At 43.9% G+C, this 17,202-nt stretch overlaps 1 protein-coding gene across 9 annotated transcripts in view; it reads left to right on the top strand.

Annotated features, from left to right (window-relative positions):
• The window catches only part of MARK3 (microtubule affinity regulating kinase 3), a 99,125-nt gene that overhangs the window by 20,118 nt on the left and 61,805 nt on the right, over nucleotides 1-17,202 (top strand). For 8 of the 9 annotated variants that reach the window (XM_045579662.1, XM_045579663.1, XM_045579665.1 and 5 more), the window contains one exon: nucleotides 6,506-6,559. The exons of the other annotated variant lie outside the window; for it this stretch is intronic. In XM_045579662.1, coding sequence (XP_045435618.1) covers nucleotides 6,506-6,559 — 54 coding nt within the window. The remainder of the gene's footprint in view (nucleotides 1-6,505; nucleotides 6,560-17,202) is intronic. 9 annotated transcript variants of the gene reach the window in all.

Here is a 17,202-nt window from a genome sequence, read left to right as displayed (position 1 = left end):
CTATATTGATATTTGAGCTCCTATTTAGGCATTATTTGAATAGCACTACTTGAAAATGAAACTGTGTAAGAACAGAATCAGAATAGAATTTTTAGTGGATATTGAACAGAACCAGGAGAAACCAGTGATTAAAAGTCTAGTCATGGGAAGAAGCCAGAAGCCAGAACTCAGAAGATCTCTTCCTCCCTACTCCCTCCTTCTCTGGCTCTGAAATCAATAGACATATCCTCGGATGAGGGATAAAAAATACGCATAACAAAATTTACCATCTTCACCATTTTTAAGTGGCATATTTCAGTGGAATTAAATTGGTTCATAATGTTGCATAATTATCACTGTCACCACCATCTTATCTCCAGAACTTTTTTCATCTTGTAAACCTGAGACTGTCTTCCTTCCCCCTCCCCCCTGCTCCTGGTACCTGCCACCTACTTCTGTCTCTACGATTTTCAATATTCTAGGTATCTCATATGCGTAGAGTCATACTATATTTGTCCTTTTGTGACTTCATTACTTCACTTAGTATAATGTCCTCAATGGTCCATTGATGTTATAGCATCTGCCAGAATTTTCTTCCTTTTTAAGGCTGAGTAACATTCCATTGTATGGTACTTCCACATTAGGCTTATCCATTTGCTCCTCAGTGGAAACTTGGGTGACTTGCACATCTTAGCTATTGTGAATAATGCTGCTATAATCATGGGTGTATGAATATTAACTCCCTACTTTCAAGTCTTCGGGGTTTATAGCCGGAAGTGGAATTGCTGGATCATATGGTAATTGTTTTTAGTGTTTTGAGGAGCTCCATATAGTTTTCTACAATGGCTGTACTATTTTGCATTCTTACCAAAAGTATACAAGTGTTCCATTTGCTGCCCATCGTTGCCAAGGCTTATTTTATTTTTATTGATGGGTTTTTGATAGTTGCCAACCTGATGTGTGTGCAGTGTCATCTGGTAGCTTTTTGTTTGTTGTTTGTACAGCAAAGGTGGAGATTTATTGAGAACAAGTACAGGCGCCCATGTGGGGAGGGGGAAAGAGTTCCTCCCTGGCAGTTTTGATCTGCATTTCCCTAATGACAAGTGATATTGAGCATCTTTTCCATGTGCTTATTGACCTCTGCATATCTTCACTCATTTTTTACCTGGGGCCTTTTGTTGTTGAATTTTAGAAGTTCTATATATATTCTGGTTATAAATCCCTTACCTGATGTATGATGGCAAATACTTTCTCCCTTTCTGTGGGTTGTCTTCTTACTCTTTTTGTGTGTGTGTCTGACCTTAGTTATTTGTTGCTCTTAGAAAAATCTTATTTTTGATTGGACTCGGACTTGGCATTCTGTTCCAGGAGTCTGTCACTGTCCTCCATTGTCTTAACTACACGACTAGCATGTTTTGTGGCCTCTTTCTTGTTTCTCTTTGTTCTGTTTCTTCAGAGCAGTATATCAGTGTTTTGTATTGCAGGACACAAGGAGTGACAAGATGCTGAATCTTGGATACTTTGGTTCAAGGTTTTTTACCTTCTTAGTTTAGGGGCTTTCTCAAACATACTGGTGAACATTATCTTCTTTAGAGAGATTGAACAGTTTGAGGCTTCTGCCAGCTCTTTTGGGCTTCAGGCGATGAGACAAAGTGATACCAGCGAGACCAGGAAGATCTTTCTTCTTCCCTCTTTTTACAATGACCAGGTTGAGAGCACTGAGATTGCATCTATAGTGCAACCCCAAACAGATTTACCCAGTTCTCCATGGTCTGGGACAGGAATGCCCTTTCCGTAGCAGGCGGACATGGGCCAAGACACCTTTCTTCATGGGGGAACCTTGTTGGTAGTTCTCACCACTGTTAAACCCCAGAGCCTTCTGTTCTTCACCCAGAATGTCTGCACCAACTTCTGTGCCACACGCCTTTCATAAAAGGCACGACGTTTGTGTTTCTCATTGCTTCAGTGAGTTTCTGGTAGTCAGTGGCTAGGAAAGAGATACTCAGCTTCATCCAGAAGTAGCCGACTGCTTCCAAGCACTGTGTTTTTAAAGAGCTGGATGTTGTCTTTTGAAGCACAAAATTTAAAAATTTTCATTAAGTTCAATTTGTCTTTGTTTCCTTTTGTTACTTGTACCTTTGGGGTCATATCCAAGTAATCATTGCCACATCTAACGTGACGCTTTTGCCCTATTTTCTTCTAAGAGTTTGATAGGGCTGAAACCAGTTTGCTCAGTGGATAGAACGTCGGCCTATGGACTCAAGGGTCCCAGGTTCGATTCCGGTCAAATGGGCACATCCCAAGTAGGGGGTGTGCAGGAGGCAGCTGATAGATGTTTCTCTCTCATCGATGTTTCTAACTCTTTATTCCTCTCCCTTCCTCTCTGTAAAAAATCAATGAAATATATATTTTTTTAAAAAGAGTTTGATAGGTTTAGATCTTACATTTATAATTATTGATCCTCTTTGAGTTAATTTTTGTATATGATGTTAGCTAAGAATCCAATTTCACTCTTTTGCATATAGATGTCCATTTTTCTCAGCACCATTTCTTGAATATTATTTTGAAATGAATTGTTCAATTATTTTTGCATTTATCTGTTTATTTGTAATATGGTAAATATCTAGATATAACCCTACTTGGAGTCACCAATAATCTTAAGAGTGGAAAGGAGATTAAATGTTTTATAACTGTTGACAGACTGGCTGAAGCCCTTTTCTTCCCTGGTACTCTGTATTAGGTCTCTTTTCTGAAGGATGCACAGTAGAAGCACAGCCTCGCCGACATGGGGCAGGAGCATTGTTGTCACAGACTTTAGGTGCAAAGCAGAGCTAACATATTCCCCAGTTCATGGCAAAGTTTCCCTCTTACGTTTTCTTATGTCATCTTCTGTTGTAACCTCCTCCCCTCAACCTGGATGTCCATAGTTTCGAGAAAGCCTATATAATAAAAGTCTAATATGCTAAGTGTCCGGTCATCTGTTCAACCAATCAAAGCATAATATGCTAATGGTATCCCAAGGCTGCTCAACTGCTCACTATGACACTCCGACTGGTAGGTGAGCTTGCTTCTGGGGTCTGGCCAATTGGGACTGGGTGACACAGGCTGGACACGCCCTGGAGCCCTCCTGCAGTGTCTCTCCTGTTGGCCAACCTCCTTCATTCCTCCCCGGTGGGGTCCTTCAGCCTGGCCTGCACCTTCTCGCAATTAGAGACCCCTCAGGGGATGTTGGAGAGCCAGTTTTGGCCCCATCCCGCAGGCCAGGCCAAGGGACCCCATTGGTGCACGAATTTGTGCACTGGGCCTCTAGTCACTTTATAAGAGAAATGACAAACCAACCAGGTTAGGATGCTGGTGTAGGTGTACTTAGTTATCTGTATACTAGAGGCCTGGTGCATGAATTTGTGCGTGGGTGGGGCCCCTTGGCCAGTGATCGGGGTGATTGGAACCGTCTTGCTGAGTCCCAGTTGGGGCTGATTGGGACCACCTGACCTGGGGGAGGGACTGCAGGAAGTTGGCTGTAGGAGCACAGTGACCACTAGGGGGCAGCTCCTGCATTGAGTGTCTACCCCCTGGGGGGCAGTGCGCATCATAGTGACCAGTTGACTAGTTTTTTTTGTGTGTGTGTGTTTTTTTTTTTTCCAGTTGACTAGTTTTAACCATCACTTAGGCTTTTATATATCCTATATAATAAAAGGTTAATATGCAAATTGTCTCTCAGAAGTTCAACCACTCACTATGACATGTGCTGACCACCAGGGAGCTGTGCAGAACAAAGGAAAGCCCTGGTTGGCAGCTGGCAGCCGGCAGCCAGGTGAAGGAAGTCCCTGGCCGGCAGCTGAAAGGCCCATGGGTAACTCTACCCATGCATGAATTTCATGCATGGGGCCTCTGGTATAAATATAAAAGCTTAAGTAACTGTTGGACCATGCACCAGTAGCTGTGACATGCAGTGACCATCAGGGTCCACACACTCTGACCCACAGAGGAGGGATCCTGATTCCTCATGGAATCAACTGTGGGTTAGGTTGCTACTGGGGCACTGTCGGCCCCAAATCTGCTTCACCCACACCCCAGACCCAGAGATAGGTTTTGGCCCAGTCCCCGCAGGCCAGGCCGAGGGACCCCACCAGTGCATGAATCTGTGCACTGGGCCTCTAGTTGAAGATAAGAAGTGCATACTAACTAGAAGGTATACTTGGTGTGTATGTATGTGTGTATGTGTGTGTTGGTGGCTTGTTTTAAGACTGCCTGGGATATACTCATCCTTTTTGACCCATTTGTTGCTTCTGTTTGTGTTTCATTTGGTTAGCCTACAGGTTGGTCTGGAACTACTCCCTTTTTCTTCTTTAACTGCATAAAGGGTTTTTCTATTTAAAATACACACACAACCCTAACCGGTTTGGCTCTGTGGATAGAGCGTCGGCCTGTGGGCTGAAAGGTTTCAGGTTCAATTTCAGTCAAGGGCATGTACCTTGATTGCGGGCACATCCCCAGTAGGAGGTGTGTAGGAGGCAACTGATGGATGTTTCTCTCCCATCGATGTTTCTAGCTCTCTATCTCTCTCCCTTTCTTTCTGTAAAAAATCAATAAAATGTATTTAAAACACACACACACACACACAAACTATAGTTGGAATCAGTATGAGCTTCAGGTGTACAACATAGTGATTCCACATCACCTTCCCATGTGATTAGCACATTAAGTCTAGTAACCACCTTCCACTGTGCAGTGATCGCCCTATTACTGACTGTATTCCCCTTAACTTTCTCACTCATCCTTTCACTTCCTACCCACCTACCCGGCAACCATCAGTTGTTCTTTGTTTCTATGATCAGGCTTTATTTATTCACTTGTTTTGATTTGTTTTTAGTTTCACATATGAGTGAAATCATGCAGTATTTGTCTTTCTCTGTTTGACTTATTTTCACTTAGCATAATACCCTCCAGATCCATCCATGCTGTTTCAAACTTCATTCTTTTTTATTGCTGAGTAATATTCCAGTGCCTGTGTGTGCATGTTTGTGCATGTGTGTAATCACGTCTTTATCCATTCTTGAATTGATGGACATCTAAGTTACTTCCATATTCTGGCTATTATAAATAGTGCTGCAGTAAATATAGGGATGCGTATATTTTGTATCTTAAATCTATATATATATAGAGAGATTTAAGATACAAAATATACGCATGATGAGAGAGAATCATTGATCAGTTCCCTCCTGCAAGCCCCCCATTAGGGATCTAGTTGCAACCCGGTCATGTGCTCTTGATCCGAATCGAACCTGGAACCTTTCAGTTCACAGACCAATGCTCTATCCACTGAGCAAACCAGCTAGCGCTGTTATTATCTTTTTAATCAGATGTTTTGCCCTGGCAGGGTAGCTCGGTTGGTTAAAAGTCCTCCTTAGGGGGAGGAGGGTGGGGGCGGGGGCAAAAAAAAAAAAAAAGTCCTCCTTAGTACGCCAAGGTTTCAGGTTCAGTCTCCATTCAGGACACATACCAGGATCCAGCCAAAGAAGGCGTAAATAAATGGAACAACAAATTGATGTCTTTCTCCCTGTCAAATCAATTAATAAAATGATAATTTAAAATTTTTTGTTAAGTTTTCATATTTAACAGCAATGTGTTTATTCATATATTTATTTAGTTCCTACTGAGTGTAAGGCATCTGGGCTGTATAAACCTATAAAAGCTGTGGTTCCTGCCGATATAATTAAAATGTTAGTAATAAGTGAATAGATTTGCTGCATTGTCAAACATTTTGAAAAGTGTTTTCATTCTATAATCTCTCTTGTTAATTTTTGTTTGTGAGATCTTTTTTCCTTGTCTATAGGTGTCTTCATTTAAACAGTTATAATAGTACCCTTATTTGCACAGAGTCCCTGTTTTCAATTTGAAAATATTTATAAAATACAAAATCTTATTGTAATGCTAAACGAAGTTTGAGGTTTGTTTACGTGCTTTTTTTAAAAAAAATATTTTTTTTATTGATTTCAGAGAGGAAGGAAGAGAGAAAGAGAGATAGAAACATCAATGATAAGAATCATTGATCAGCTGCCTCCTCCACGCCCCCTACTGGGGATCAAGCCTGCAACCCAGGCATGTGCCCTTGATTGGAATCGAACCTGGGACCCTTCAGTCCACAGGCCAACGAACACTCTATCCATTGATCCAAACCAGCTAGGGCTGTTTACTTTTTTTTTTTTAATATATTTTATTGATTTTTCACAGAGAGGAAGAGAGAGGAATAGAGAGTTAGAAACATCGATGGGAGAGAATCATCAATCAGCTGTTTATTGCACATTCCCCACTGGGGATGTGCCCGCAACCAAGGTACATGCCCTTGACCGGAATCGAACCCGGGACCTTTCAGTCCGCAGGCTGACGCTCTATCCACTGAGCGATAACCATTTCAGCGGCCTGTTTTCTTTTTAACAATAACACATGTCTGGGCATTTATAAAACTATTACCAGTTTGTAATTCTTAAAACACATAAATTTTATTAATTTGTTTTTTTTCTAGGTTGCAATAAAAATAATTGACAAAACTCAGTTGAATCCAACAAGTCTACAAAAGGTAAGTTTGGTCCAGTATCTAGTACTTTTTAAATGATTTTCTGTGCTAATTGCCATCTAATTTGCCTCTTAAATACCTCTACTGGTATTTTACTTATTGTGGTTAGTACAGTAAAACTTTATATTCCTCCAAAGAATGCAACTTAAATGTAGCATTGTATAAACGTAATAGTATTGGATTTTTTTCCTTAAGTTGAAAATAATGCTTTTTAATGTTCTCAGTAGCAAACTGAAAGCTATAATTTTAAATTAAATGTTCTAGGTAATTATTAGAATAGAGTTTTTAAAAAAAAATAAGGCAGAATCACATATTTTCCTATAATTCATTTTTAGTCAGCAATATACACTGTATAACTACTACTAAGATCTTTAAAGTCAGCATTTTGGCTTTCTTAAACTCACACTAGGTCAAATTAAGGAGTGTTGATTGATTAATATAAAAGGAATCCTGAATGGCAGTTGAGAAAAGCATGTCTGTAATGCACTGTTGCCATTTGTGTCACCTAGTAACCCAGGAGTTCTCAACCTGCATGTTAGGCTCGTCTGGGCCTCTTCAAAGCCCTGAGGACTGGCCCACAGAAGAAGTGTCATTGCTTAGGTTGTGCCTAGAAATAGGCATTTCACTGGTGCATTCTGCAAATGATTGATGATCTTTATAAGATCTAATATTTTTAGTGTTTTTTGTTTTTATTGATTTCAGAGAGGGGGGGGGGCATCCATGATGAGAGAGAATCATGGATTGCCTGCCTCATGTAAGTCTCCACTTGGGATTGAGCCCACAACCTGGGCATATGCCCTCGACTGGAATTGAACCCAGGACTCTTCAGTTGTGGGACTGATTGCTGTAGACTACTTCTTTTTTTTTAAGTATATTTTTTATTAATTTTTTACAGAGGGAAAGAGAGAGGGATAGAGAGTTAGAAACATTGATGAGAGAGAATCATCGACCAGCTGCCTCCTGCACACCCCCTACTGAGGATGTGCCCGCAACCAAGGTACATACCCTTGACCGGAATCGAACCTGGGACCTTTCAGTCCACAGGCCGACGTTCTATCAATTGAACCAAACCGGTTTTGGCTAGACTACTTCTGATAGCCTATATAATAATCCTATATAATAAAGAGATAATATGCAAATTATCCCTCATGCACTCATAAGATGGCTCCCTATGACCAGGCCAGCAGGGGGTGAGGGACAGACAAACGACTGAACAAGCAGGCTGCATGGGGCGACCAGGTCGGCAGGGGGGTTACTGAGAGACAACCAGACTACTGAATAGCAGGCTGCTTGGTGTGACCAGGCTGGCAGGGGGGCCATGGGGGCGACCAGGCAGTGGGGTGGGGGTGGGAGCAGTTGGGGGCGACCATGCTGGCGGGGGGGTGTTGAGGGACAGTTAGGGGCAGCCATGTCGGCAAGGGGGGCAGAAAGAGGCAATCAGGCTAGCGCAGGGAGAAGGGCAGTTAGGATCTATCAGGCCAGCAGGTGGGGAAGTGCAGTTGGGAGTGACCAGGCTGGCAAGGGGGCAGTTGGGGGTGATTAAGCTGGTAGGGGGGAAGTGAGGGGCAACTAGGCCAGCAGGTAGAGGCAGCGGGGAGCAGTTAGGGGCGACCAGGCAGGGGTGAGTGATTAGGAGCCAGTGGTCCAGGATTGTGAGAAGCAGTTGGATATCCCCCAAGGAGTTCCGGATTGGAGAGGGTGCAGGCTAGGCTGAGGGGACACACACACACACACAAATTTTGTGCACCCAGCCGCTAATATTTGAGCATTTATTATATACTGAGTACTGCTCTAAGTATATCACCCATATTAACTTACTGTATTAGTTTGCTCAAGCTGCTGTAACAAAATACCACAGGCTGGCTGGCTTAAACAGCAGACGTTTCTTTTGCACATGGTAGAGGCTGAGAGGTCCCAGATCAGAGTGCCAGCATGGTTGGGTTCTGGTGAGAGTTCTCTTTCAGTGGCTGCCTTCCCACCATGTCGAGGGCTGGGGGTGCACAGCGCCAGGGCACACGAGCATACTCTGGTAACTGCTATAAGGGCACCGAGCCCATCATGAGGGCCTGCCCTCGTGTTATCATCTAAACTACTCAGTTCCCAAATGGCCCATCTCCCCATACCATCACCTGTGGGCTAGGGTTTAGCATGTGAATTTGTGGGGAACAAAATTCGTTCTTTGTATTCATTTGATCTTTCCCATTTCATGAGGTTGTCAAGTTCTGTTATTCAGGAAAGAGATGCCAGGGAGATAAACTAACCTGCCCAAAGTCCCCTAACTAGTAGGGGATGGTCACCAGGCCATCGTTTTTTGATAGGTACAGTTGACATTGAGTCAAGCATGGATGAATTCTAAATGAACACGTTTGCCACAGTTCAGACCAGAGAGCACTTGTGCTAAGCAGTGCCCTGGTGTCACTATTGTATATTAATGCATAGGAATTCCTGGTCATTAATCTTAAAGCCTGGCCTCTCATGCTCTTACATTACACATAGAGGCCTTGAACTCTTTCACGGGAGTTGGCCTGATAGGTATCTTTTCTTCTTCATACTCTGTTACTTCTGTATTATTACCGTGCTGCTTTCCTGTGAGGAGACAGCCTGAGAAGTGGGTGCAGTCCAGCTCTCCGGTCAGTAAGTGATGGAACAAAGACACAAATATTGTCTGACTGAAATAGGGGCTCTTTTCATCCCATTGTGCCACCTTACTGTAATTAAATAGCCCTCATTCAGGGTTTATAAAAACTTGGATGGGAACTAACCTGAGGTTTTCTTTGTAGTAGCTATAAAGAAGGTAGTTAAGCCCTTCTGTTGTCACTCAGTGGTTGAGTGTTGACCTATGAACCAGGAGGTCACAGTTCAATTCCCGGTCAGGACACATGCCCAGGTTGCGTCCTTGATTCCCAGTAGGAGGCAGCTGATAAATGAGTCTCTCTCATCATTGATGTTTCTCTCTCTCCCTCTCCCTTCCTCTCTGAAATCAATTTTAAAAATACACATATATGTATTTTTAAATAAAGTGGTTAATAGTTTCAAGTTCCTCCCTCTCGCCTCCTTTTCCCTCCTCTTCCCCCAGGCCTGCCCAAAGTCCCCTAACTAGTAGGGGATGGTCACCAGGCCATCGTTTTTTGATAGGTACAGTTGACATTGAGTCAAGCATGGATGAATTCTAAATGAACACGTTTGCCACAGTTCAGACCAGAGAGAAGCAGGCCTGGGGGAAGAGGAGGGAAAAGGAGGCGAGAGGGAGGAAGATATAGCAGTAATCAGTGGTTAGCCAGCTTTAAGCACATCTAGGAATGCAGGCTGCTCCTTACTATGCCACCTATTCCAGTGTCAAATGCTCTTCTTTTCTTTTCATTTGCTCTAACATTGATCCGACTTTTAGAAACTTATTCAGTAGTAGTCTATTCTGCCATACAGGGTTATAGAAGTAAAATCTTCAGCTGCAAACATAGCAATCTTATTTTGGATCTTGGTTCAGTCTCCTGAGTAAATACTTCTCTTCTTGGGCCAGCCACAGGAATAATTGCCTTCCACATGGGCCTAGTTTTGTTCATGAGTATTGTTGCTTTTTTTTCTTACCTGAGTTTATTTGATTTGTGCTAATAACAGGTTTTCTGCCATAATTCCAGTCTATTGGGGTATTTTTAAAATAATGAGTCTTTGTATTAGCTTTCACTTCTAGTTGGATGCTGTATAAATGGGATCGGGATAATTCATCTAGTTAAAATATCTAACAGGGCCCTCAGTGGAGAACACACCTGTTAGTTAAAGATCCTGCTGGCCCAGTAGGGAAGCGTTTTTGAGTAAAGTTCAAGCACCATTCTGCAATGCAGGTTTCAGTAAGAGAGAAAGGGAAATCCCCATGTTTTAAAAAATGTAATAAAAAAAAAATACTAAGGACAACAAAAGAATGAACATTAAATATTCTTTGCTAACTATACAATAGGTTGCTAATGATTATTGAAGCATTATTGACTCTGTATGAGCCCAACCAGAGCCAGTGATTGAACCGTGCTCTTGACCAGGAATCGAACCTTCGACTCCTTAGTCCTTGGGTCAACACTTTAACCATTGAGCAAACCATCAAGGACAAGATTCCTTTTATCAGGGTTTTGTTTCGTTTTCTCCGAAGAAATCGTGCTTACCCCCGCTCAGGTTTTTTTCTTTTTAAAGCCAGTGTTGGTTTTGGAGCCACTGTTAATGCTTAGAGCTCTGTAACAGTGGTGGCTGTTTTGGGCATCTCAGGGCAGCTTAGTCATGGGTCAGGTCAGGGAAGAAGCCGTATAATTTGGAGGCAGAGAACCAGCCCATGCTTTTCATGTGATCCGCGATGGAACTACTTTTGCTGCTACCGCCGCTGGCTTATTTGGGGCCCTTTGCTTCAGCCTCCTGAAACCAGTCGTTTTCAGCCCTCGCTGTGCATTTGAATCCTCTGTGGAGTATAAAGAACCAAAAACAACTTGGAGTGGTGAACACGTAACACAGTGGACAGACTATGTATTATACACTTAGTGGCTGGATTATTATGATCTCTGAAAGCATAATAATCTGACCACTCAGTGTGTGTGTGTGTGTGTGTGTGTGTGTGTATCCTATATAATAAAAGGCTAATATGCAAATTGACCAAGCAGCGGAATGACTGGTCACTATGGCACGTACTGACCACTAGGGGATAGACGCTCAATGCAGGAGCTGCCCCTGGTGGTCAGTGCACTCCCACAGGGGGAACACCACTCAGCCAGAAGCCCTGAGCCAGGCTCACTGCTGGCAAGTGCAGCAGTGGTGGCAGGAGCCTCTCCCATGGGGAGCGGGCCTAAGCCATCAGTTGGACATCCATCTAGGGCTCCTGGACTGCAAAAGGACACAGGCCGGGCTGAGGACAGTCTCCCTCCCCACCCTTCTCTCTCTCACACACACACACACACACACACACACACGCATGAATATATAGGCCTGGTCTGGTACATGAATTCGTGCATGGGTGGGGCCTGGCCAGCCTGGCAGGGGGATGGGACATGGGCCTTTGGTTGGCCTGCCTGCTGGTCAAACTCCTGGTCAAGGGGACAGTTTGCATATTAGACTTTTATTATATAAGATTATATAGGATATACACTGAGTGGCCAGATTATTTTGCGTTCAGAGATCATAATAATCTGGCCATTCAGTATAGAATTGTATACTTGAAATTTATATAATTTTATTAACATCACCCCAGTAAATTCCATGAAAAATAAATAAATTTGCCGTATGATATTTTTTGAAATGTTTCCTTCAAAATCTCCTCTCCCCTCCCCTTAAAATCCTCAGAGGTCCTGGCTTGATGGCTCCAGGTTGAGTCTGAGGGATCCCCAATGCACAGCCCAGCTGAGAATGGCTCCTCTGCTTTCCTTGTTCCCCTCAAAGTTAGTCATTTCCCTTCCCTTCCTAAAGCTAACCTCCCCCATGTCCTACATCTTAGACTGCTGCCGCTTACTGTTTCCTCCTCTCCGACTCTCCCGAGAGTGATCTTACCCAACGTCTCCACTTCTTTCCTTCCCCTTCCCCTTCCCCTTCCCTTTCTCCTTCCCCTTCCGGTGAAGCACAGTCCTTTTCATTGAACAAGCCTATTCAACTTTTCCTGTCTTAATACCTTCCTCTTGTTTTACAGAGAGGAAGGGAGGGGGATAGAGAGTCAGAAACATGGATGAGAGAGAAATATCGATCAGCTGCCTCTTGCACATCCCCCACTGGGGATGTGCCCGCAACCCAGGTACATGCCCTTGACCGGAATCAAACCTGGGACCTTTCAGTCCCTAGGCCGACGCTCTATCCACTGAGCCAAACCAGTTTTGGCAATACCTTTCTTTTTTCATGTTGACTTGTAGCAGGCTAACAATTCAGGCCATTAAGAACTGTGGTTATGCCGAAGCCGGTTTGGCTCAGTGGTAGAGCGTCGGTCTGCGGACTGAAAGGTCCCAGGTTCGATTCTGGTCAAGGGCATGTACCTTGGTTGCAGGCACATCCCCGGTAGGGGGTGTGCAAGAGGCAGCTGGTCAATGTTTCTCTCTCATCAATGTTTCTAGCTCTCTATCTTTCCCTTTCTGTCTGTTAAAAATCAATAAAATATATTAAAAAAAAAAAAAAAAAAAAAAAAGAACAGTGGTTATTAGTCCTGAGTGTTGTTGACGATCTGGCGTCTGTATTGGGATCAGTGTGTGGATCTGGCACTCTGATAGAAGCAGAGTGGTAAGTGACATTGGAGAAAGGCCCTCCTGATTATACATATTTGACGTATTGAGACTAAAAATGGATGTATATTTCTTTATTGTCAGATTTCAAAAGCAGTAATAGAAAAGGAAGAAAACCCAGCTTTGGTGCAGCTTCTGCCTTCTGGGGAACTTTTTAATTTGTTGCCAGATTTACTTTCTCTTTGGCAGGAAATAATGAGAAGCTTGATATTAAGAGTAGATTGAGAATTGAGGATATTAGAATTTATTTTTAATTGTACCAGTGATTCATTTGGGCTATTTTTTTCCTCAAATTATAAGAGAAAGTTTATTTAAAAGTCACAAAGGTGGCAGAAATGAGCCAGTTGGGCTGCACAGGCGCAGGAAACAAGTTACCAAACAAAGAGAGGCCTCGGAGCTCAGGAGAGGCGAAGGCACGGGAGAGGGGAGGGGAGGGAGGTATTGTGCTAGTTTGGAAAAGGCACTGAAGAGCCAGGTATTTTAAATAGATTCATTTTAGAACATAGCATGGAACTGTTCACAGAAATCACACACACACACACACACACACACACACACACACACACGGGAATATTATTTTAAAAAAAAAAAAAAAAAAAAAGGAAATCCCTCCCTTCCACTTTCTCTAAAAAATATCCTCAGGTGAGGATTTAAAAAAAGAGAGGTTAGAAAACAATTTGTAGTTAGCCAAAATGGGTAGACCTCACACAGAGGACAGGAAGGGGAAGCATGGATTCAGTAGTAGATAAAATGGTGGAAGAGGTTGAAAGGATTGCTCCTGCACAGTCAGCAAGGAAAAGGGGATCCTGGTGGCTTTGGCTCAGTATCAGCATTGTCTGCCAGGGCAGGCAGCTCTTCCTTCCTCATGACCAGCAACAACACAGGTTTGGTGTGTGCTGGTCCACCTGTACGCAGTCCTCCCCCCCCCAACACTTGTACTGTTTCCATCCACGTTTGGGAGTGCCAGGGGCCGACTCTATGCGCTGCTCTGTGCTATTTTACATATATTTTACATATGGTACGTGAACATCTGTGGATGTGGGTATCCGCCTGGGGTCTTAGAATCAGTGTCCCACAGCTAAATTTCTGGGGAGTCAAAAGATACATGTGCATTTCTGAGGCCCTGGCCAGGTAGCTCATTTGGTTAGAGCATGTCCCAACACACCAAGGCTGCAGGTCTGTCCCCAGTCAGGGCACATACAAGAATCAATCAGTGGCCCTGGCCGGTGTAGCTGAGTCGTCAGCCCATGCACAGAAGCGTTTCAGGTTCCATTTCCAGTCAAGGGCAGGTGCCTGATTGCAGATTTGAAACCCTGGTAGGGGCACATGTGAGAGGCGACCAGTCGATGTGCCTCTTTCACATCAGTGGTTCCCTTCTTCCCTCCCTCCCTGCCTTCCACTCTCTTAAAAATCAATGGAGAAAACATCCTCAAATGACGATTAACAAAAGAAAAAAGAATCAACCAATGAATGCATAAATAAGTATAACAAAAAATTGACCTCTTGTCCTCTCCCTCTCTCTTTCCTGTCACACCTTCCCTTTTTCCCTCCCTCCTCTCTTGCTCTTCCTCTCTCTCTAAAAGCAATGTATAAAAAATGTTTCATGTTGATTTCTGACTGTGGGAGTCAGTGCCCCTACCCCCCCCCCCCAATTTAACAATAACTGTTTATATAAAAGTCTTGTAAATCGATAAGAAGCAGTAGCCGAAACCGGTTTGGCTCAATGGTAGAGTGTCGGTCTGTGGACTGAAGGGTCCCGGGTTCGATTCCGGTCAGGGGCATGTATGTTGGTTGCGGGCACATCCTCAGAAGGGGGTGTGCAAGAGGCAGCTGGTCAGTGTTTCTCTCTCATCGACGTTTCTGGCTATCTCTCTCCCTTCCTCTCTGTAAAAAATCAATAAAATATATTATTAAAAAAAAAAAGCAGTAGACCCTGGCCAATTCTGCTTAGTTTTTAGAACATCAGCCTAAGGACCCAAGGGTCCCAGGTTTGATTCTGGGTCAAAGGCACATACCTGGATTGCAGGTTCACTTCCTCCCCCTCCCTCAGGGGGCTCATGTGGGAGGCAACCAGTCGATGTCTCTCTCTCTTTCTCTTTCTCTCTCTCTCTCTCTGCCCTCTCCTTCCCTTTCACTTTATAAAAATCGTTAAAACAAAACAAAAAGAAATAAAACCGTATAGCCAAATAGAAGTAATCAGAAGATCCACTTAGGTAGTTAATAGGACAGATTATCAGTATTCAAGTAAAAATGTTCACCTCCTAAATGATACCTCCTAAAGATCTGCAAATGTTGATACCCTGTTTCCCCAAAAATAAGACAGTATCTTACATTAATTTTTGCTCCCAAAGATGCGCTAGGTCTTCTTTTCAGGGGATGTCTTATTTTTCCATGAAGAAGAATACGGTACACACTTACTGTTAAATGAAAATAAAGGAAATTTATTACCTGTGTACGGTACGGTAGTATGGTAGTTGTCAACACAAACCAGACAAACTGAATCCTACAGTATCAAGAATTTACTCATTTATTCAGTGACAATCATGTCATCATCTTCTGGAACATCATCATAACAATCCAATTCCTGAATTCCTGGTGAATTTCTTGTGACTCCCTTTCTTTCAGAATCAATGGACCAGATCTCTCATGTTTAGCCTAGGGGGACCTTATTTTTGGGGGGATGCCTTATATTTCACTCAGAAGGAAAACTGTAAGTAGGTCTTATTTTCGGAGGATGTCTTATTTTCGGGGAAACACGGTAGTACATAGTGTTGACAAGAGTGAAACAGCAAATGTCATAACTTTGACAATACTGTAAATTATGTTTTTAGATAATAATATAACACTAGCAACATTTTACATGCGTGTGTTCCCTTGGGCCCATTTGGTTTCTAGGCACCCACCCTGCCAATGCATGTGCAGGCATGTGTAGGGGTGTCGAACTCAATCAGAGAAGGGGCCAAAATCTAAAATCCAGCCTAAATCGCGGGCCGAATGGTTTACTGAACAGTCATAAACTGTCATTGTGATGGAAACGCAGCGGAGTGCAGTGATGACAGCGCGGTGCGGGCCACATTGCAAGGCCTGGCGGGACGGATTTGGCCCGCGGGCCTTGGGTTTGACACATGTGGTATACGGGGTGACACTGGAATGTCACAATAGCAGACGTGAGCAGTACCTCCGGCATCAGTGACATGTGGTCCAGCACATGGCAGCCATCCAGCCGGGTGGGAGCATCTGAGCCCGGCCTCCTCCTTTGGTCGGGCCCTGCCTGCCAAGGCAACCATGGGCGGGACTTGAAATTCCATAAATCTAGGCACTTTTTTTCATAGCAACAGAATTTTTAGGTTGATAATCTGGTATGGCCTGAGAATGATGTTACAAATATCTAGTGGCCCTTAGAGAAAAAAGGCTCCCCACCCTGATCACACGTATCTCCACGTGACTGTAGACTGTGCTCCCTGTTTCGGGCTAGTAAATGATACTGTTACTTATTGCATTTCCCTGTCACTTGTTAACTTGGATTTTGTTCATTTTACTGCAAAGGTGGTTCTGGAAGTGATTAAATCTTTTTAATCCGCCTTCAATTTTGCCTTGCTGAGCCAGCTCTTGTATTTGCTTGGCTTTAAGCCGATTCCCTGGAGATTGGCTTGCCTTTCACCCTCCAGCAGCCTTGGTTCGAATGCTGCAGAGCAGCAGTCCGCCCTTCTCACTAAGTGATCAGGACACAGTGAGTGTTGTCTGCTTTTTGTTTTTCAGCAATTTCTCCTTTAGTTAAATCACAAAACCCCACTCTTTTTGTTTCTCAGTCCATTTCTGTTACAATTCAGATTTGGGGGAGATGGGTAAGTAGTTATGTGATTCAAAGGGCACAAGTATAGAACCGAGTCTTCATCTCCCATTGACTCCCAGCACCCGGCACTGCCCTGGGGACAGCTAGTGGCATCGGTCTCTCTCGGTCCTCCAGAGATGCTTCTCTGTGAGAAGAAAGACACATTTTTCCTTTTCAGCAATGCATCTTGACAATTTTCTCCATGAACCCGGGCTTTGCCAGCTCCCCCGTTCCCCCCTGGGTTTTGCCCCAGAGGGGGTTGGATTTGGACTTGCGTTCAGCAGAGGGGCCGTGCTCAGCGTGGTGAGGGACAGTGTCCGCAGTGATGCGGGAAGGCCGGTGTGTCCTCCTCCGCTGCTCCTTCCGGGAGCACCCGGAGGTGCTCTGGGACCTGGAACCTAGGAGCAGATCGACCATCTGACCCCACAGGTCGGTCTGCGGCTCCTGCGGCTGTCCTTCATTCCCTCCCTGCCTGTCTGACGTCAGTGTGGCCCGTTCTCTCTGATGTTGGTCCCGGGCCAGCCTGTCTTTCCCTTCTGCACAGGGAGGTGTCCTTCCTCCCGAGGGCGCTCTCTTTACAC

Source organism: Pipistrellus kuhlii, unplaced genomic scaffold (assembly GCF_014108245.1).
Source record: "Pipistrellus kuhlii isolate mPipKuh1 unplaced genomic scaffold, mPipKuh1.p scaffold_m20_p_110, whole genome shotgun sequence".
Lineage (NCBI taxonomy): Eukaryota > Metazoa > Chordata > Mammalia > Chiroptera > Vespertilionidae > Pipistrellus > Pipistrellus kuhlii.
Note: the sequence above shows the minus strand (reverse complement) of the source record. Positions and strands in the feature narration are given on the sequence as shown.